The sequence below is a fragment of the Schistocerca gregaria genome, chromosome 7, assembly GCF_023897955.1.
Source record: "Schistocerca gregaria isolate iqSchGreg1 chromosome 7, iqSchGreg1.2, whole genome shotgun sequence".
Taxonomy (NCBI): domain Eukaryota; kingdom Metazoa; phylum Arthropoda; class Insecta; order Orthoptera; family Acrididae; genus Schistocerca; species Schistocerca gregaria.
Window position 1 is genome coordinate 157250172 of NC_064926.1, and position 22274 is coordinate 157272445.

General features: G+C 44.5%; 1 protein-coding gene across 1 annotated transcript in view; it reads right to left on the reverse strand.

Moving 5' to 3' along the window:
- The window catches only part of LOC126281908 (uncharacterized), a 1469616-nt gene that overhangs the window by 66417 nt on the left and 1380925 nt on the right, over positions 1–22274 (reverse strand). The window contains exon 6 of the mRNA XM_049981233.1: positions 5984–6140. Within this exon, the coding sequence (XP_049837190.1) occupies positions 5984–6140 (157 nt within the window). The remainder of the gene's footprint in view (positions 1–5983; positions 6141–22274) is intronic.

Sequence of the window (22274 nt, forward strand, 5' to 3'; positions counted from 1 at the left end):
GTGGATGAGGTGACTGGAATAACCACTCAATCACTTGCAAGTGAAATGAATGTTTCCCACAGTACTATGCGGCTACATCCCTACCATCTCTAGAGAGTTTGAGCTTTGGCTCCTGCTGGCATTGGACTTAGTGTCGTGTTGAGCCAGTGGTTCTTACAGTGCCGTACAGTCGATTCTCATTTTGTGCACACGTATTTTTCACGGATGTAGACTGTTTCACTAGAGAGGGAATGCTAAATAGACCCAATAGTCATGACTGGGGTAATTAGAATCCCCATGTTACATCTGTGAAGAGTCATTAACACAGATTGTTAGCCAATTTTTGGGTAGGCATAATCGTTTCTTACGTACTGGGCCCGTTTCTTTTCCCTCCCACACAAATGTGCCATTGTACACAGTGATCATTGGACGTACTAACTCGGTTCCTGTAACATATTCCACTTCTTATTAATCAACGGTTGTGGTTCGAACGCGATGGAGCCTCACTCCCTTTTGTACTGAGGGGTCGTGAACATCCTCGGTTCAGATGTTCCTTGAAAAGCGAATGAGACAATAAGTTCATCTTATGAATTCTTCTCGAGGCATCTGGCGAAGATGATGAGTACGAAACTCATTGAAACGTTGCGACAAGACGACGCCACCGCTCGGCTGATAACCCGATAAGAATTCATCAGTGGAATACGCCGAAAAGGCTGAAATCGCATATAATACGTTCATCTGTTCTCGCCAAACTTGATTTCTTCTCATGGGACTATTTAAAAGTCTTGTGCACGAGACGCCTGTCGAGACTGGAGACGGTCTCCTTTCAAGAAGTCTAGCTGCCTACCTCACTATTCAAACGACATAGTGGGTGTTAGAATGGGTACCTCTGTGAGACGATGCCATGTCTGCATTTACACGGGAGATGACTTTTTTAACAACTGCGGTACATGTAGCAGCTTTTGAAACTTGAGTAGGTATACGGAATTGAATATTATTGTACCTTAGACTTTTCGGTCCCTTTGACAACACTTTAGGTGCACCATTACTATTCCGTCAACGGGGGAATTGGGGAATATTCAGCGGAAATTCTATATGTTCCGATCAGGGTTCGAAGCTTTGACACCCTTAGTTTAAGCGCTGCTCGAGTCTAGGCCGAAAAGTGAGTAGATTGTCACTTATAGCTTGTGATTCAGTCGTTTCCGGGCTGGGGTCCCTTACCTCAAATTGACACATTTACTCTTCTCCAGTTTCTCTGAAAGATTGCAACATCATCACGGAATCGCCCTGTAGAAGCATCTAACAAGGGACGCCTCTCGGCTCGAATATGAATTTGTATTTAAACTTTTGTACACTGGCCCATCCCTTATTTAGAACCATGCCTGCAACAACGGGTGACTTTGTTGCTCTTCGCTTGTTCATAACAGCTCTTGAAACTTTGGGGGGAGGGTTAGCATGCCAGTAAATCAGTTAAGTCAGCAAGTGGTTGACGGGTTTAGTAAGCGTGTGTCGGTATTGCCATATATATACACCAAAACTGAATGAAACCATTAATGTTTGGAATATTTAAATTATTGTGGCATTCAAGTTAAGAAGGTGTTATTCAACGGAGTAGGTGCATGACAGAATTATGACACTTTCGCAAGGTTTTCAGTGGATCTGATAATCCAGAAACATTAATATTCATTTGACTGCTCAACTGAATTTACGTTGAATAGGATAGTGGATGAAGAAAACAACTTTACAGGCCATAATCCGATTAATGCTCAAGTTTGTTTTTGGCAGTGGCGGAAACAGTACTCCACGATGAGAAGGAAACAGTTCTGATGAAACTGAACATCCAACAGGAAAGAAATCCGATATTGTTAGTCTTTTGATAATGTTTTCGGAGGCACGTCTTGAACGTATTTACGATCATCATATAGCGAACTACAGCGCGTTATTAAAGAAGCATCCTTGTGTAAAAAGTATATCAAACATGAAAATATAATGAACATCAATTTCGAGGAAACAAGGCAATAAAGTACTGGAGCTGTAGCAACACATTCTATCCCAATTTGACGTAACAATGGATGAAGGAAAATGTGTCTGTTACTGGCACTTGAAATTTTGGGCAATGCAGAAAATAAAAGAAACTTGGCACAAAACTTTAAATGTTCCGCATTCTTCATAGCAGGTCTCAAGAAAGAATACCGAATGTTCCGCATACAAAGCACTCACAAAGATTTACGGGTAGACCAAGATATACGCCGTTCTCAGCTCCATTTTGAAGAAGAATTAAACCAGAAAATTGCATGTTTTGCAATACAACCACACTGCATTCACCACGCTGATCAGTGTGGGTTAAATTAGGAACTAACTTCTGGTGCCGCACTATCTTAAAAAAGAAATAAAACAATAACTGCCTTGGTGCAATATGCACACAATACAGTTCCCAGTTACACAGTAGATGTTAGACCTTCAAATTAGTGAGCACCTAATAGGAAACTGTATATTTACTTCAGGAAAAAGCTTTCGGCTCGAAAGTTAAAAGGACTATTAAAGATAATCTTTCATCAAACATAGATTTAGAGGCTAGCACAAGAGAAAATGTCGAAAGACGATTTAAAATCCTTTTCCGTGAATGTTGTTAATGACAATGTCGTAAACAACAGTAAGGGTCCACTACTTTGAGACTCTTGGAATGCTCACAGGGACAACAATACTAAATGATTCATTTACGGGTGAAGGCACTAAATGCCTGATCATTCAAAATACTTACAATCTTTGGAAGCATCTTTCTTCCGCCGATATAAAATATATGCAAGAGGGCTAGCAGATTCCATAACGGCCGGCCGGAGTGGCCGTGCGGTTCTAGGCGCTACAGTCTGGAGCCGAGCGACCGCTCCGGTCGCAGGTTCGAATCCTGCCTCGGGCATGGATGTGGGTGATGTGCTTAGGTTAGTTATGTTTAATTAGTTCTGAGTTCTAGGCGACTGATGATCTCAGAAGTTAAGTCTCATACTGCTCAGAGCCATTCCATAACGTCTTTCTTCACTGACTTCGACATTAAATAAAGAAATGGAATTATCACAATTAAAATACATTCTAAACCTTACAGCCAGGTGTCCGCTCCCATTTGTCAGCTTATGCTTCAATATTCCTGGAAAGCGGCTGGGTACAGTACCCACATACATGTTGCTGAATTCAAGAACGTGATTTAAATGGCATTTTATTTTCCAGCGGAAGAATGTGATTCTGAGGACAGTCCAGGTATTGCTTTCGTTATATGTGCCTATCGTGATGCATTTTGTTTCGTGCATTTTATTGAGGAGCCTTATGTAGATTTTTAAAGTCTGATTGAGGGGAAACTAACAGTAACACAGTCTAGTGCTTCAGTCAATCGAATCACGTTGTACGTAAAGCTTTTGAGGACAAAGTGCAAAACACCACGGTGTTTCGATGTGAAATTGTACAGGAATAATTGAACTGCCCAGACTCCGTCACACATCCCTTAAGATTGGATGTTAAATTTTAATTGCCCAGCGAAATCGCTGTCTCAGAAACGACCCTAAGGTGGGGCATTTCCATAAAATCCTACTGAATGGGTCTTCTAACCGATTGAAAAAGAATAATAATAATTATTATTGTTATTAACTGAAGTTAACTACAAGTTACTTTAAATGAAACAGAATTAAAATTAAACGGATGTTTCATTATATTCAAAACAATGACATACCACAAGATTCAGTGATGTGCCATATAGAAAAAGTGATTGCAATAAAAGTATGAGGCAACTGGGGGAACACTACAGTATCCTAGCTGCACAATCAATCACTAATACGAATGTAACCCATCAAATTTTTTAGTTACTCCAGTGGATGACTGAATAGTAAATGAAAGGCGATGCTGCCACTGGTACGAGGATTAACGGTACGTCCCCTTTTGCGAACATGAACGGCCACCTATCGCCGATCGTGCTGTTCCGGTAAGTCGGCCGTGCGTGGTCGCATGTGAAGAACCAGCATCACCGTCGTCGGGACAGCGACACCGTTAAGTCTCATCCAACGTCAAGTTACAGTTCTCGGTTTCTAAAACCAGCGACCTTTCATCTTCCATATCCGAAACCAGGGTGTCCGTTTTCACCTGCTCCTGCCCCCGACTCTGCTGGTTACTTTCCATGCCAACAGCGTGGAAACAGCCACTTTAATAAATTCCCAACACAGAAGGTCTCGACATGCGCCTGCTTGTTCTAGAAATTTCTGTGTGACGTCGGTAGGCGATGGGCGAATCAAAGAGTTGTGTATACACTTCTGAATTTGCAGAAGCCTAACGTTACGTGAACTCTGTGAGGTTCCTCTTTCCAATGCGTAAACCCAGACATTCCAAGACGCCAGGTGGCAGCCAGTACTTGAAACTATCTTCTACAGAGGCAAACCGTGCGGAAGACCGTGAAACCGTTGACGGAGGAGTTCAGCGAGCCCTTTCAGGTGATTCCTCGACACGCGCAAGCCGAAGCAAAGCCTACGAATGAAGTTAACTGAAGTTAAAACCTTCTGGGTTATTAGGCCGCGTCATGTTTCTTCTAAAATGTTCGACGTTTCGACCCCTCTGCTGGGATCTTCCTCAGGATCTAGTGGTGTCCACTCGTGCTAGAACACTGTCAGAGACAAGTGTCGCGACCACTTATAAAGGGAGGGGGGGGGGGGGGTTCTGACGTTCGTGATGGAGTAGTGATAGTATTGGTTAAAATTAAAATGGCTACCATTGGTGGTCCATAGTCATAGGCTAATGCAGAAGAAGGGGCGTGGGTAGCTAATCTCCTGTGGATACCATATGCGGTCATCGTCTTTGGACAGAAAGGTACTATTCCACACATATGCTGGAGAAGGGTTATTGGTTGAAATGCCTGCTACCGCTATTGGTTGGTCGTCATCAGTGGCTAAATTCGAAACGGATGGACCAAGAGGGGGGAATGTTTACCCAAAATATTATTGTCCTCCGAGGTGACTTGCAGCGCGTTGTTTATGCCGCTAACACACCGCGGCCGCGTATTTACTTCCTTGATGGCGGGGAGCCACGGTGCCGGAAGCCTATAGCCCTCCTCTCTATTGAAATTAGATGCATTCTTAGAAACTTCAACCGTGTGAGCGGAAAAAACAACGCGCTGCAAGTCACCTCGGCAGACAATAATATTTTAGGTAAACATTCCCACTCTCTTGGTCTGTCCGTTTCGAATCTAGCCACTGATGACGACTACCCAATAGCGGTAGCAGTCATTTTAACCAATAACCGTCCTCCAGCATAAGTGTGGAATAGTGCCTTTCTGTCAAATAACAATGACCGCCAATGGTATCCACAGGAGATGTGCTACCCACGCCCCTTCTTCTGCATTAGCCTATGACTATCGCCCACCAGTGGTAGCCATATGAATTTTAACCAATACTGTCACTACTCCACAACGAACGCCAGAAACTCCCCCCCCCCCCCCCCTGTTATAAGTGGTGGACGCGACACTCGTCTCTGACAGCATTCTAGCACGAGTGGACACCAATAGATCCTGCGGAAGATCCCAGCAGAGGTGTCGAAAACGTCGAACATTTTAGAAGAAACATGACGCGGCCTAATACCCCACAAGATTTAACTCCAGTGACAACGGCCACGAAAGCCTGCAGACTCACATAAAGCCAACGAATGCCAAATGCTCTCCCGTGTCGCTCTCTGTAGTTCTTAGAATCGAACTACAAGCCTCGACCGACAACCACTGCTCCTTTATAAAACACAATCCCCAATATTAAATAACGTGATGAAACTTTTAGCACGATGAAACTTAAGTGTCCTGTCTCGCACCTGCCGTGACAAGGGGCAGATGAATTTAGTATATAAAGGGAAGGAGGAAAGCCAGATGGCTTGTGACCTTTTAATTGGAATGCCAAATTCCTGTTCGAGCCCACAACTTCCCTTATAAGGACGGCGTAAAACACGACATAGCAGTGAGTGAGTAGTTGAGTTGTTGAGGACGCACCCCGCATGACGGTGAGGGAGACGGTGGCGGGCCGCGCTCCAGGCGGGCGACACGTGTAGCGGCCGCTGTCCGCCTCGGTGACGCCGGCCACCGTCAGCCGGCTCGTCACCTGCGTCGGGCCGCGCTCCGTCTCCAGGCTGAAGCCGCCGCGCTGCGCCTGCCAAAGGAACGAAACCGTCACTCGTCTGCACCCTCCCCGTACCTATAAACCCCAAGACAGCTGGCAAGAATCACAACACCGTGCTGTGTGCACTGTCCCGATCAGGACTGGGTATAAGGTTAGGGTCAATCCATCAAAAACCAAAACAGTACCACAGGGTCATTCTAGACTCACCATCCAGAAATATCGGAAGTTTTTAACCCTAATTGGAACAAATATCAAGTACTCGACTGCAGCAAAGAATCTAGCAGCCATAATACACTACTGGCCATTAAAATTGCTGCACCAAGAAAAAATCCAGATGATGAACGAGTACTCATAGGACAAATATACTATACAAGAACTGACAAGCGATTACATTTTCACGCAGTTTGGGAGCAGTGGTCAGCTCCGATAGGTTTCTCGGTTGAGGGTCCATGGCGCGAACAGTGCCATCGTTATGGTCCCAAAGATTCTCGACTGGATTTAAATCCAGGGGGGCTGGCAGTCAGGTGAGTCCGGTAAACTCATATTGGTTCCCTTCGAACAAAGCACATACAATTCGAACTGTGTGTCTGGTTGCATTGTCCTGGTGGTAGATACCATTGTGGCGGTAAAATTAAACTGCATGTACACTACTGGCCATTAAAATTGCTACACCAAGAAGAAATGCAGATGATAAACGGGTATTCATTTGGCAAATATATTATACTAGAACTGACATGTGATTACACTTTCACGCGGAATGGGGTACATACATCCTGAGAAATCAGTACCAAGAACAACCACCTCTGGACATCATAACGGCCTTGATACGCCGGGGCATTGAGTCAAACAGAGCTTGGATAGCGTGTGCAGGTACAGCTGCCCATGCAGCTTCAATACGATACCACAGTTCATCTAGAGTAGTGACTGGCGTATTGTGGTGATTAGCCAGTTGCTCGGCCACCACTGACCAAATGTTTTCAATTGGTGAAAGATCTGGAGAATGTGCTGGCCATGGAAGCAGTCAAACAATTTCTGTATCCAGAAAGGCCCGTAGAAGGCCTGCAACATGCGGTCGTGCATTATCCTTGAGAAATGTAGGGTTTTGCTGGGATCGAATGAAGGGTAGAGCCACGGGTCGTAACACATCTGAAATGTAACGTCCACTGTTCAAAGAGCCGCCAATGCGAACAAGAGGTGACCGAGACGTGTAACCAGTGGCACCCTATACCATCATGCTGGATGATACGCCAGTATGGCGATGACGAATACAAGCTTCCAATGTGCGTGCACCGCGATGTCGCCAAAAAACGGATGCGACCATCATGATGTTGTAAAAATAAAGTGGATTCATCCCAAAAAATGACGTTTTGCCATTCCTGCACCCAGGTTCGTCGTTGAGTCACCATCGCAGGCGCTCCTGTCTGTGACGCAGTGTCAAGGGAAACAGCAGACATGGTCTCCGAGCTGACAGTCCATGCTGCTGCAAACGACGTCGAACTGTTCGTGCAGATTGTAAACGTCCCCATCTGTGGACTCAGGGATCGAGACGTGGCTACACGATCCGTTACAGCCATGCCGATAAGATGCCTGTCATCTCGACTGTTAGTGATACGAGGACGTTGGGATCCAGCACGGCGTTCCGTAATACCCTCCTGAACCCACTGATTCCATATTCTGCTAACAGTCATTGGATCTCGATTAACGTGAGCAACAATGTCGCGATACGATAAACCGCAATCGCGACAGGCTACAATCCGACCTTTATCAAAGTCGGAAACGTGATGGTACACATTTCTCCTCCTTACACGAGGTATCACAACAACGTTTCTACAGGCAACGCCGGTTAATTGCTGTTTGTGTATAAGAAATCGGTTGGAAACTTTCCTCATGTCAGCACGTTGTAGGTGTCGCCACCGGCGCCAACCTTGTGTGAATGCTCTGAAAAGCTAATGATTTGCATATCACAGCATCTTCTTCCTGTCAGTTAAATTTCAAGTCTGCAGTATGTCATCTTCGTGGTGTAGCATTTTTAATGGCCAGTATTGTAGATGAAAATGTAAATTGGACAGAGTATGTTACTGTATTATACAAGAAGGCATCAGCATACCTCTGTGCCCTACAAAAATGTAACAAGCTCTTTCCTCTTGACCTGAAAAGAAACGTATTAAAGACTTATACCACCAGTTGATAATTACAGCAATGTTATCCTGCAAGGGCTTTCTCAGGAAAGCTCAAGGCGCCTGGAATTGCTTATGAGTGCCTGTGTTTATGATACCTGTGGTGTTTGACTTTTAGATCACACTTCACCATAACATGCACAGCTATCCCGACAGCCTCCAGACAAGCGCAAAAATTTCCGAACTATGTGCCTTCCCTGATGTCTTATCAATGCTCTCCTCGACCTTAAGAACACAGCGGAAACAACCGATCCCATCAGAACCAAATGCTTTCAGTCAAACTCCATCGTTCAACCACCTGCTAGAACTCCTCAGTAGCAGGATCGCGACTCTGGAATAACATCCTACGTTATATTAGAGAACTAAGTAACTTTCCCAGCTTCAGAAGAGAAGTAATGACCCATCTCCTAAATGGTTCAAATGGCTCTGAGCACTATGGGACTTAACATCTTTGGTCATCAGTCCCCTAGAACGTAGAACTACTTAAACCTAACCTAACCTAAGAACATCACACACATGCATGCCCGAGGCAGGATACGAACCTGCGACCGTAGCGGTCGCGCGGTTCCAGACTGAAGAACCGCTCGGTCACACCGGCCGACGTATCTCCTAAAGCACTAATAAGACTACAAATTCCCTATGCGCACTCTTTGCCCTATGTACATCCCTCATTGTGATATGGTCTTCATCATTTCCCAGTATTCTTAGGAGATGAAGTCTCGTTGAATTTCCTTTCCCTGAACTCGCTATTTCAGAAAACATCTATTTCGTAGGCATATAAATTCTTCATTTATCTGCCACTATCATTATTGTTGTTAATGTCACAATTATTGTCATTTAATTACTACTGTCACTGTTAGTGGCTGTAGTTGCAGTAGTACCAGTAATGCCAGTATTAACTTTGTCAGTACATAGTCAGTATAACTTACTCACATCGCCAATTGCAGACATTCGAATGGTTCTAATACTAGATGTCATACAAGAGCTGTTATGTTCTTAGATAACTATGATGTAGTATTTACTGTGTGTGAGGAACCCTGGTCAGATGTAAGGAAAGCCCTAATGGCCCTGATCAAATAAGGTTAAATTAATCAGTAAGTATACGGACAGAGCACAAATACTCATTTGGCTGGTGTCTACTTTGAACAAGTACTTACACATGAATAAGAAGTAACACTTCAAGGGAACACTCAACATCTACAACTCCTATGATGCTTTCGGGATCACAAGCACCAAATATGGACACAGTTTTCAAAATACATAAAAGTACCATGAAAAGGATGACTATAAATTGTTGTTGCGGATTACAGCGGCGACAAGAAAATTCGGAACAGGGCATTCCACTTAACTGACAGTCAGTTCCAATGTAGCGTCCGCGGCTAACCGACCGCTTTCCACGAAGTGGGGCCGGGGCTGTTGCTCAGCCAAGTAACGTAGCTTGACACGGTACCACGGTTCTTTAGCTTTTTGTGTTTGTCTGTGCCTTATTTTGGAGTGCATTAGTTTAGTTTATGCTACTGAAGAGGTCTAGATTAGCTGAAACCCGGGTAAAGACCAGTAACATTTCGCAACTGAGGCGGACTTTTGACAAATTAACATTAATTACAGTAATGTTACTGCGATTCATGATAGTCTCCTGGACATTACTGACAGCGGGACATGCTTCGATCACCACGGATAGAAATCATGTTCTGCATGCTCCCACAGGTTGGTAAGGAGTTGTTGCGGTAGGGCGTTCAGATCCTTCACTGGAGCTGTTGACAAGTCGTGCATGGTTTTTAGTGCATGTGGACGTTCTAATTCGTCTTCTCAACGCGCCCCACAGGTGCTCCATGGGGTTTAAGGTGACGGAACGGGCAGGCTACTCTACTACCGGAATATCCTCGCATTGTTCCTAGAATTGCTCCACTTTCGCATTCTAATCCTGTTGCGCATTTTGTTTTACAGTCATTAGTCTTCTGACTGGTTTGATCCGGCCCACCACGAATTCTTACCTTTTGCCAACTTCTTCATCCCAGAGTAGCACTTACAACCTACGTCCTCAATTATTTCTTGGATGTATTCTTGTCTCCGTCTTTCTGCGCAGCTTTATTCTTCATAGCTCCCTCTAATACAATGTAAGTTATTCCTTGATGTCTTAACAGTTATCCTAGTATCCTATTCCTTCTTCTTGTCAGTGTTTTCCATATACTGTTTTCCTCGCCGATTCTCTGGACGACTTACTCATTCCTTGCTTTTCCAGTCCACCTAATTTTCAACATTCTTCTGTAACACAGTTTTCCCACAGTCCATCTTTCACTACCACGCAATTCTGTGCTACAAACGTACGTTCTCAGAAATTTCCGCCTCAAAATAAGGCCTATATTTGACACTAGTACAGTTCTTTTGGCAATGAAATTCTCTTTTTGGCCGGCCGGTGTGACCGAGCGGTTCCAGGCGCTTCATTCTGGATCCGCGCGACCGCAGGTTCGAATCCTGCCTCGGGCATGGATGTGTGTGATGTCCTTAGGTTAGCTAGGATTAAGTAGTTCTAAATTCTAGGGGACTGATGATCTCAGATGTTAAGTCCCATAGTGCTCAGATCCATTTTGTTCTCCTTTTTGACAATGCTCCGTCCGTCGTGGGCTGCTTTTCTGCCTAGGCAGCACAATTCATTAACATCATCTGCTTCGTGATCACCAATCCTGATTTTAAGTTTCTCGCTGTTCTCATTTCTGATAGTTCTCATTACTTTCGCCTTTCTTAGATTTACGCCGGCCGGTGTGGCCGAGCGGTTCTACACGCTTCAGTCTGGTACCGCGCGACCGCTAAGGTCGCAGGTTCGAATCCTGTCTCGGGCATGGGTGTGTGTTATGTCATTAGGTTAGTTAGGTTTAAGTAGTTCTAAGACCTAGGGGACTGATGACCTCAGATGTTAAAGTCCCATAGTACTCAGAGCCATTTGAACCATTTTTTCTTAGATTTACTCTCATTTTCGTACTTCATTCTTTCCGGTGAGCCGGCCAGTCTGTGGGTGGTTTTGAGGTGGTTTTCCATCTGCCTCGGCGAATGTGGGTTGGTTTCCCTTATTCCGCCTCAGGTACACTATATCGATATTTGCTGCGCAAACAACCCTGAAAGGGTGGTTCTGTGTGGGGCGGCGGAGGGGTGAAGTGGACTGCGGTAGTCGTCGTGGGGACCACTGCGGCGGGGAAGGAGCTTCTCCGTCGTTTCTTGGCCCCCGGTTAACGTACAATACAGTACAATACATATAACGCTCACAAGGCAACAAATGAGAAAACGTAACGCATCCAGGAACATTGTCGCACATTATCCTGTTGGTGGTCCACGTGTTACGGTGAGGGCTGCAGCGGCGTACCGTCGTCCAAATCTTTGAACACGGTACACGCTTCGGTCGGTGATATTGTGACACTGTACTTTTTCGCCATGTGCGTCTTCTCAAGGACGCATCCAGCACTGAGTTCATTGTTATGGATGAAAATGCACGACCGTGTCAAACAACGCAGGTAGAGTATCACTTGAAACGAGAGGATATTCGGTGATTGTACTGACCTTACCGTTTTCCCTGTTTACAACCCGTCGAGCACTAGAGGGACGCCTCACGGAAACGTACCACAACACATCGACATTCGCCAAAGATCATTCAACGGTTGTCAACCGAGGTGGTAGAGGATTGGATCGCTCTACCCCAATAACTTGTCACCAACTTTGTGGCCAGCATGGAAGCACGTTGTAGAACATGTATTGCCGTCCTAGGTGTTTGCACACCCCATTAAGAACAGTGTCCGGCGTTTTGTAATGTCCAGCGGACCGTCGTAAAACGCGGTGACTCCATTGTAGTTACTGTTTTTTAAATGAAAGAGTCATTTCTATTCGTCTCAATGTGTATTTCTTCCAGTTACCTTACGTAATGCACTGATCTGTACTGCAGCAATTATCTCTATGTATGGTCCAAGTTTCATGGAGCTATGTTATTTCGCACTGACACATTATAAGAAATTTACTTTCCTACACACAAGTGTCGCACTAAGAGAATACCCGCTGGACAATGACGCCCGTGTCGAAACTGGTCACGATCGATGTAGTTATGATGAAGTGACAGCCCTATGCGCAAAAGATCACTGACAAATAATAGCGATAAGAACAACAACTACGAGTTAACTGTATCCATTACAGGTATTTAATGACTCCATTCCTCTTTGAATTTAATCTTGTAACGATCGTCACCTACGCTCGTTCACGAAAGTGTCTACATGTGGTGGTGAATTAGGTCTATAACGACCCATATTTCAAATTTGTGAGATACATTTTCATGGTAAACAACGTTTGTTTTCAGGACCAAGAATCAGGAGTATTATATGTATGGCTACAATAATTCGGGAGTATCAGAGATGTTTAAGAATGGATGAAATGCGTACAACCGCATTTTATTAGTTCATAGTAACATTTATGTTTACTTTGTGCCTTCAGAGTAGCTAATTGCGGTGCTTATATGTCTCCTAGAGTGGCGCCTGCTCCTCGCCAGCTTCAGCAGACTCCCGTGGAGTAAGCGGTCTGATGATGACCAGAACAATAGTCGAAACCGGTCACCAGTGAACAAATAAACATCTTTATGCGGTTTGGACTGTTTTCTTATATATAAAAAAAATTACGTAACAGCTGACTTTCGAGTAGAAACAAGATAAAATGTTCCAATAAATTTTTATTCTAAATGATTCCAAGTCCTCTGTCCCTCTTTGGTCTACGCTTTATCTTCAGTACTACCGTACATCATGTCCTAAGTTATGAAATTTCTGTTCCCAACAGTTCCTATTGACCACGAAGCAGCGATTATTTACGATCAACGCTTACTGCTCTCTCTGGTGCCAGTCTTTTCTTTTTTACATGATGACTGAATGAAATATTAGAGACTCTGTATTGATTCATGGTAGAAGCTAGACGTGACTGCGAATCTGAGAACGGAATTTCTCATCTTTATTCTTCAAATATTTCATCGTGATTTGTGGACTATAGTAGAAGATGCCAACCAGTGCCTACATCAGTTATTTCTGATAGTTAAATCTGTACCACAGGTCCGTGTAATTACTCTTGGATTGGATGATTACCTATGTTTTCCCTTTCAAAATTAAATTTTGTGCCATGTTTCACGTTGGCAGTTAACGATGCGGCAATACAGAGAGGCTGCAGTTCGGTGACGAGAATAATTCAGTTATTATTACTAACGATTTTTGAATTTCATCCACACCAACAACTACCTGCACAGCCACGCGAGCTTTGCACTAAAGAACAAAGAAAGTTCATTTAATTTCAGATTAAAGTACTATTGTCTACTGCGATAAATTCTTACTTATATTCTTTAACAGTCTCTCGGTTTCGCACAACCTACAACGCTTAAGATTGTTTAGAATTAATCTAACTCCAAGACTGTATTAATTCATCAGTTGCTGCGAACTGGATAGGAATTGAACCATGCAACACTCCTTCACTATTTCTTTCTTTAGGAGTATCACAGTTACGACATGTGAAAATGTATTATGTTTCGCTTATCTTCCTTTGAATGCCCAGTGGCTGTACGACGCACTATTATGCAAGAAATAAGCATAGTTAAGGATTTAGAGAATACTTTCTTATGAGGAAGACGAAAGTGTAGAGAACAAGTCAACTGTTATTCAAATGGTATTTGTCACGTAGAAGGTATCCAAAACATGCAATAAATAAGATTCGAAACCTCCTCACAGTAAACACACATTTTTAAATATCAAAACCGAGAAATATTTTCCACAGGCACAGAGTGTTAGTAACGAATACGATTGCATCTAAAGAAGAAACGCTCCCGCCAGACATATGGCTCTTGTGTGGGGTAGTTTTGCCAATGATTATTCTGGCAACCACTTTGCCTGCGGACTATCGTGCGATTACAAACAGTCTCTGAGGCTTTGTCTCTATTTAAAGAATAGCTAATTGAAATTTAAGGTGACATACAATTGTATAGGCTCTCAGTAGTAAAGGACCTACATTGTCCAATCGCTTTAATGTGACCACCACTCCAAAAACCGGATAACCATCTTTTGGGGCGTGGGCCGCTCCGAGAAGTGCAGGAAGAGAATCAGTAAGGTTTTGCAAGGTACTGGCAGGGTGATGGAGCCATGCCGATTCCAATGCAGTGGCCAGCTCCGATAGGTTTCTCGGTTGAGGGTCCATGGCGCGAACAGCGCGATCGTTATGGTCCCAAAGATTCTCGACTGGATTTAAATCCAGGGGGTCTGGCAGTCAGGTGAGTCCGGTAAACTCATATTGGTTCCCTTCGAACAAAGCACATGCAATTCGAACTGTTTGACTGGTTGCATTGTCCTGGTGGTAGATACCATGTGGCAGCAAAATTAAACTGCATGTACACTACTGGCCATTAAAATTGCTACACCAAGAAGAAATGCAGATGATAAACAGGTATTCATTTGGCATATATATTATACTAGAACTGACATGTGATTACACTTTCACGCGGAATGGGGTGCATACATCCTGAGAAATCAGTACCCAGAACAACCACCTCTGGCCGTAATGACGGCCTTGATACGCCGGTGCATTAAGTCAAACAGAGCTTGGATGGCATGTACAGATACAGCTGCCCATGCAGCTTTAACACGATATCACAGTTCATCAAGAGTAGTCACTGGTGTATTGTGACGAGCCAGTTTCTCGGCTACTATTGACCAGACGTTTTCAGTTGGTGAGAGATCTGGAGAATGTGCTGGCCAGGGCAGAAGTCGAATATTTTCTGTATCCAGAAAGGCCCGTACAGGACCTGCGCATGGAGTCGCGCATTATCCCGTTGAAATATGTTTTGCAGGGATCAAATGAAGGGTAGAGGCACGGGTCGTAACACATCTGCAATGTAACGTCCACTGTTCAAAGTGCTGTCAATGCGAACAAGAGGTGACCGAGACGTGTAACCAATGGCACCTCATACCATCACGCCGGGTGATACGCCAGTATGGCGATGACGAATAGACGCTTCCAATGTGCGTTGACAGCGATGTCGCCAAACACGGATGCGACCATCATGATGCTGTAAACAGAACCTGGATTCATCCGAAAGAATGACGCTTTGCCATTCGTGCACCCAGGTTTGTCGTTGAGTACACCGACGCAGGCGCTCCTGTCTGTGAAGCAGCGTCAAGGGTAACCGCAGCCATGTTCTCCGAGCTGATAGTCCATGCTGCTGCTGCTAACGTCGAACTGTTCGTGCAGATGGTTGTTGTCTTGCTAACGTCCCCATCTGTTGACTCAGGGATCGAGACGTGGCTGCATGATCCGTTACAGCCATGCGGATAAGATGTCTGTCATCTCGACTGCTAGTGATACGAGGCCGTTGGGATCCAGCACGGTGTTCAGTATTATCCTCCTGGACCCACCGATTCCATATTCTGCTAACAGTCATTGGATCTCGACCAACGCGAGCAGCAATGTGGCGATACGATAAACCTTACTCGCGATAGGCTGCAATCAAACCTTTATCGAAGTCGGAAACGTGATGGTACGCATTTCTCCTCCTTACAAGAGGCACCACAACAACGTTTCACCAGGCAACGCCGGTCAACTGCTGTTTGTGTACGAGAAATCGGTTGGAAACATTCCTCATGCGAGCACGTAGTAGGTGTCGCCACCGGCGTCAACCTTAAGTTAATGCTCTGAAAAGCTAATCATTTACTTATCACAGCATCTTCTTCCTGTTGTTTAAATTGTGCGTCTGTAGTACGTCATCTTCGTGGTGTATCAATTGTAATGGCCCGTAGTGTAGAAGTAGGCATGGTCCCCAAGGGTAGATGCATACTTGTGTTGATCCATTGTGCCTTCCATAACGACGAGATCAACCACTGAATGCCACGAAAATATTCTCCAGACCATAACGCAGGCTGGACGTTTGCTTTCAGGGCAGCACATGCCAGCTGTCTTGTGTCCGATGGAGCACAGTAAGTGATTCATTTGAAAAGACCATTTGTTGCCATTCCGTGGTCGTCCAGTTGTCGTCCTGGCGTGCAAATTTGAGCCTCCGTCGCAGATGAACTGAAATCAGTATGAGTGCATAATCCAAGCGTATGTATACCGAATAGTACTTTCATGGTTCATTCCTTATTTCTCTACATTTTGGATTAAACTAGCCACTAAGATGAAGTTTTAGTATCCCTAAAATGTAAAAATGAAGAAGCGATAGAAATTAATGGAACATATATGAACCACCTCTGAAATGCTAGTGGCGATTACTGAGGCAAGACTTGGTGTAGAACATCTCCAGTACTCCTCCAACACAGCTCATGGGTACATGCTGTCTTCCTGCGTTTCGATATCTTATCTTTCAGCGGCAGTAAGACAATACCTGGGCCGTCCGCTATACTGGATTTTTCGAAATTTTATTACTGTGGTACGATTATACTTCTGACACCAACGCCAGTTTAAGGAGAAGGCACGTTTACTTCGCCTGTTAGAAAATTATGTAAAATGCATTCCGTATACATTCATTTATCGATTGTTTATGAGGATGGTTTTATAAATCTGATAAAAAAGCAAGAAGAAATGCTCGACTCCTAAACAATTCACCTTAATTCTCCACATAGCCTCCTTTGAGGGATATATACTTTGTCCAACGAACCTCCACCCCTTTCATCCCATCAAAAATGGGTTCTGTCAGATTCTGCAAAACACAGATTGATTCCAACTACCACTTTTTGATGAAAACTTACTCCCAGCAAGCCTAAGGTTTAATGTAGGACTCAGGAAAATGACATTCGGAACTACATCTTGTGAGCAAGTGGATGAAGGACCAGCTCAAAGCCCAATTCATACATACACTCCTGGAAATGGAAAAAAGAACACATTGACACCGGTGTGTCAGACCCACCATACTTGCTCCGGACACTGCGAGAGGGCTGTACAAGCAATGATCACACGCACAGCACAGCGGACACACCAGGAACCGCGGTGTTGGCCGTCGAATGGCGCTAGCTGCGCAGCATTTGTGCACCGCCGCCGTCAGTGTCATCCAGTTTGCCGTGGCAAACGGAGCTCCATCGCAGTCTTTAACACTGGTAGCATGCCGCGACAGCGTGGACGTGAACCGTATGTGCAGTTGACGGACTCTGAGCGAGGGCGTATGGTGGGCATGCGGGAGGCCGGGTGGACGTACCGCCGAATTGCTCAACACGTGGGGCGTGAGGTCTCCACAGTACATCGATGTTGTCGCCAGTGGTCGGCGGAAGGTGCACGTGCCCGTCGACCTGGAACCGGACCGCAGTGACGCACGGCTGCACGCCAAGACCGTAGGATCCTACGCATTGCCGTAGGGGACCGCACCGCCACTTCGCAGCAAATTAGGGACACTATTGCTCCTGGGGTATCGGCGAGGACCATTCGCAACCGTCTCCATGAAGCTGGGCTACGGTCCCGCACACCGTTAGGCCGTCTTCCGCTCACGCCCCAACATTGTGCAGCCGCCTCCAGTGGTGTCGCGACAGGCGTGAATGGAGGGACGAATGGAGACGTGTCGTCCTTCAGCGATGAGAGTCGCTTCTGCCTTGGTGCCAATGATGGTCGTATGCGTTTTGGCACCGTGCAGGTGAGCGCCACAATCAGGACTGTATACGACCGAGGCACACAGGGCCAACACCCAGCATCATGGTGTGGGGAGCGATCTCCTACACTGGCCGTACACCTCTGGTGATCGTCGAGGGGACACTGAATAGTGCACGGTACATCCAAACCGTCATCGAACCCATCGTTCTACCATTCCTAGACCAGCAAGGGAACTTGCTGTTCCAACAGGACAATGCACGACCGCATGTATCCCGTGCCATCCAACGTGCTCTAGAAGGTGTAAGTCAACTACCCTGGCCAGCAAGATCTCCGGATCTGTCCCCCATTGAGCATGTTTGGGACTGGATGAAGCGTCGTCTCACGCGGTCTGCACGTCCAGCACGAACGCTGGTCCAACTGAGGCGCCAGGTGGAAATGGCATGGCAAGCCGTTCGACAGGACTACATCCAGCATCTCTACGATAGTCTCCATGGGAGAATAGCAGCCTGCATTGCTGCGAAAGGTGGATATACACTGTACTAGTGCTGACATGGTGCATGCTCTGTTGCCTGTGTCTATGTGCCTGTGGTTCTGTCAGTGTGATCATGTGATGTATCTGACCTCATGAATGTGTCAATAAAGTTTTCCCTTCCTGGGACAATGAATTCACGGTGTTCTTATTTCAATTTCCAGGAGTGTATTCACCATTGTTGTCGCTGATGTTTGGTGCATTATCCTCTTACAAGAGCACATTTTTGAATGCCAACCTTGGTCTTCTTTCAGCCAACGCAATTTTCTAACCGTCTATAATAGGATCCAGTTATGGTTATGCCTTTTTCCAAGTAATTTATGATGATTATTCTTTGCGAATCCCGAAAGCAGTGGCCATCGCCTTACCATCTACAAACTGGTCTTCTCCTTCTTAGCTACAGTCTCTGTTTATTATTCTGATGGCCGTTTTGACAATAGTGTGTACTGATGCAGCCAGGTTTCATCACAGTCCCAAATCGGCTCACAAAGTCTTGCGGACGGAGATTAAACATCGCCAAACATTGATTGAAATGTTGTGCCGGATGCGCTTTTGGTCGGCTGGAGGAATCGCGGCGCCCATTCTGCACATAGCTTCCTCATAGCTGATTCTACATGCACGATTCTTATGCACTTGCTCCTTTGAGATGCCTGCAGTCTCAAAAATCTCACGAATTTTTATTGGATGGTCTTTCTTTCCCATACCATGGGCTCTGTCAGTGGTTGGCCTTGTAGTCAGTGTCGTTACAAGTGGACTGCCGAAGTCCGTAGTCTAGTGGCTAGCGTTGCTGCTTCTGGATGACGGGGTCCCGGGTTCGATTCCCGGCCAGGCTAGGGATTTTCTCTGCCCGGGTCTCGGTGTTTGTGTTGTGCTCATCATCCCATCTTCATCATCATCATTCACGTCAGGAAGGGTATCAGGCCACCCCTTACATTATCCATGCCAAATCCGACTCTAATCATGCCGACCGTATGCAGATTGGGACAAAGGCACTAAGAAAAGAAGAACAACTCGAAAGTAAACGGTCTCCAGTGATGATGCAGAGTCTGCATGAATTTGATCCATTTCTTCACCCCAAACCTTCAAATGAAAATGTTTGATAACAGCACGAAACTCGGTTTTCGCCATTTTCAATCGCAGTCGACATACTGACCAATACAGACGGTTGTCAACAATGAACTGTACGCTGTACATCGTTGAAATTCTGTACACCTTCAATAGAATAATCAAGCTTACCAACCACGAAGGCACAGGAAAAATGTTCCATTATTCCTGGGGAATTTACCAGACCTGTAAAACCATCATCGTATGTTTTGTATTTTTGATACAGAGTTGTAGTTTGCTCTTATTTACGTTGGTATAGACTACCTAAGACAAAAGATAAGATGAAAGATACAGTGTCCTTAAGCCTTTCTGGACGTTTCTAGCATGTGAGTTGTCACATTAATCTCTTCTGTGTAGACTACACTTTCCGGTGTCCGAATCTACCACACGAATCGTAACATAGCACGATAAACGGAAATGTAGAAAGCAGAATTACAACTTATAAGTTTCCCCAAGACGGCCAAATGTAAAGGTGGGGTACTTTCTGTCTGATTAATTTACTACTATATGAAAATAAGATGGTTCAAATGGCTCTGAGCACTATGGGACTCAACTGCTGTGGTCATTAGTCCCCTAGAACTTAGAACTACTTAAACCTAACTAACCTAAGGACATTACACACATCCATGCCCGAGGCAGGATTCGAACCTGCGACCGTAGCAGTCGCACGGTTCCGGACTGCGCGCCTAGAACCGCGAGACCACCGCGGCCGGCAAAATAAGATGCAGATGTTTCTTTTTCACAGATGTCTCTTCACCTTACCCGTTCTTAATAAGTAGGGAATATTAGTACCTAGTTCTTCATACCGATGCGGAAAATTACTCTCGTCATATTAGATGTGGGCAAAATAGTTTAAATATTCCAACGTATCCTGTAGACCTGGAAACTGTGCAGAAAAATACAGGATGGATGTCGCTATAGGCAAGCACACCTCGTATGGAAGAGATGCTAGCAGTAAAAACATCGCGTGTATGAACTATATATTTGTACTGGAATGTCACGTATGCGACTCCTCGAGGTTTATAAAACGAACGGGATGTAATAACGTACGTACTAGAAACATTCACGTAGCTTTACAGGCGCTGTATCTTTAACCTGTCGAGTTCTCTTTTGTTGATATGAAACGTAACTTGCAAGCCCCATATTGCTCTGCTTTTTTCTAATGGATGTGACACATAAATACCTCTCGGACAAAGATATTATTATTTGAGGTGCCATATGCTTTACCTTACAGCAGCTAGATACGCTGACGTCATTTATGAACTCAGAATGTCAACATAGAGAAATGGCCAGCAACATTTACATAGCAAACAGAAAGCTCGCAGACGCTTGCTGTACGATTCCACAAATAAGCAGAATTTACAGAATGGGACGCAATGAGGCAAGTTCACAATCCTGCATAATATCACTTGTGTGTATACGTAATATTCGTCGCAATATCTGTTAGCAAACAACATTGGTTAAGAGAACTTATTAAAACTTGTTGTCTTATCTTCACACAATAACGTAGGAGCTTAATGTGACCATAGCGGTGATAATTAACGTCAACTGAGCTGTGTTACTTGCAACAGCAAGCGGTGGTGAGACTCGGTTCCACACACTCACTGTGGAAGGAAAGCAGTTCTCCATACAGTGGAAGCGAATCTTTGCACAGAAGGTGAAGTTCCTCTTGCAGTATGTTGTTGGATCTATCTATAAAACCGGTATTCAATGAACGCTGTGCATGAAGGAATCGAACAAATATTGTTCAGCACCAGGACAAAATTAATCAGCATAACAGCGTTTCTTTGGTTACATAATAAATTACGATGAGTAATACCTGTTTTTCAAAGAGCACACTATATTTTCTATTCCATAATCCATTTCCTGCCCTCAAGATATATTCAAAAACTCATCACAGTGAGCCGTTCACGACAATATAACGTTATTAAAAACGTAACTCAAATCTGATGTTGACTCTCCCTCGCTAGCACACGCTGCAGGTATTCGGGGTAGCGTATTTCTTTCACTTCCTGGAGCTGACAGTAAAGAAATGGAAACGCAACGAAAATGTTCGCCGGTTATGCAGACAACCGTCTTCAGTTGAAGGTTTGTGTGAATACAATGTAGACCAAAAAGAAGAAGGTCGAAATGCTACTCACTTGTGGAACATGTATGCGTAAGTTAGAGGAAAAGTAATGCAATACTGCTTTCTTATTTACAACACGGGTACAACTAGTTCAGTACTGTCGTACTTTTAAACTATGTACTGTGTACAAGTAACGGCAGTCCTTGATTAAAAGCTGCGTTCTCATTGGTTGAAACTTTCCGTTTCCTGAAGCTTCGTAACAACCGTCGGGAAGGTAGACATTCCGTACAGTTCTTTTATTGATGGTATTTAATTCACATAATCGACTGTGAATATTTAGGATTTCGTTTTCAGACGTGAAATACCCAAAACGTATAACACTAGAGTCCGCTGATTCGCTCGTGTAGACAGTATAATCTGCATGGATTTTTTTCTTTTTTTTCTTTTATTCGAATTTTTATATTATTTACCAAGTGCAACACCTTCTAACTTTTCAAGCTAAATAAGGTCATGGAAGCATGGTCTTTACGTGATGAACTTCTGGCTAAAAAGTGTTTCTGGTAGCTGGGACCCATGATTTTTCTTAATCATGCCTTTTGCGTTCTTTTGGTGGTGTTTCCATAGAAACTTAAATGCTAGTACATATTTGATTATATCTAAACAAGAAGTGAAATACCAATTTTCATATACAGGATGTTACAAAAAGGTACGGCCAA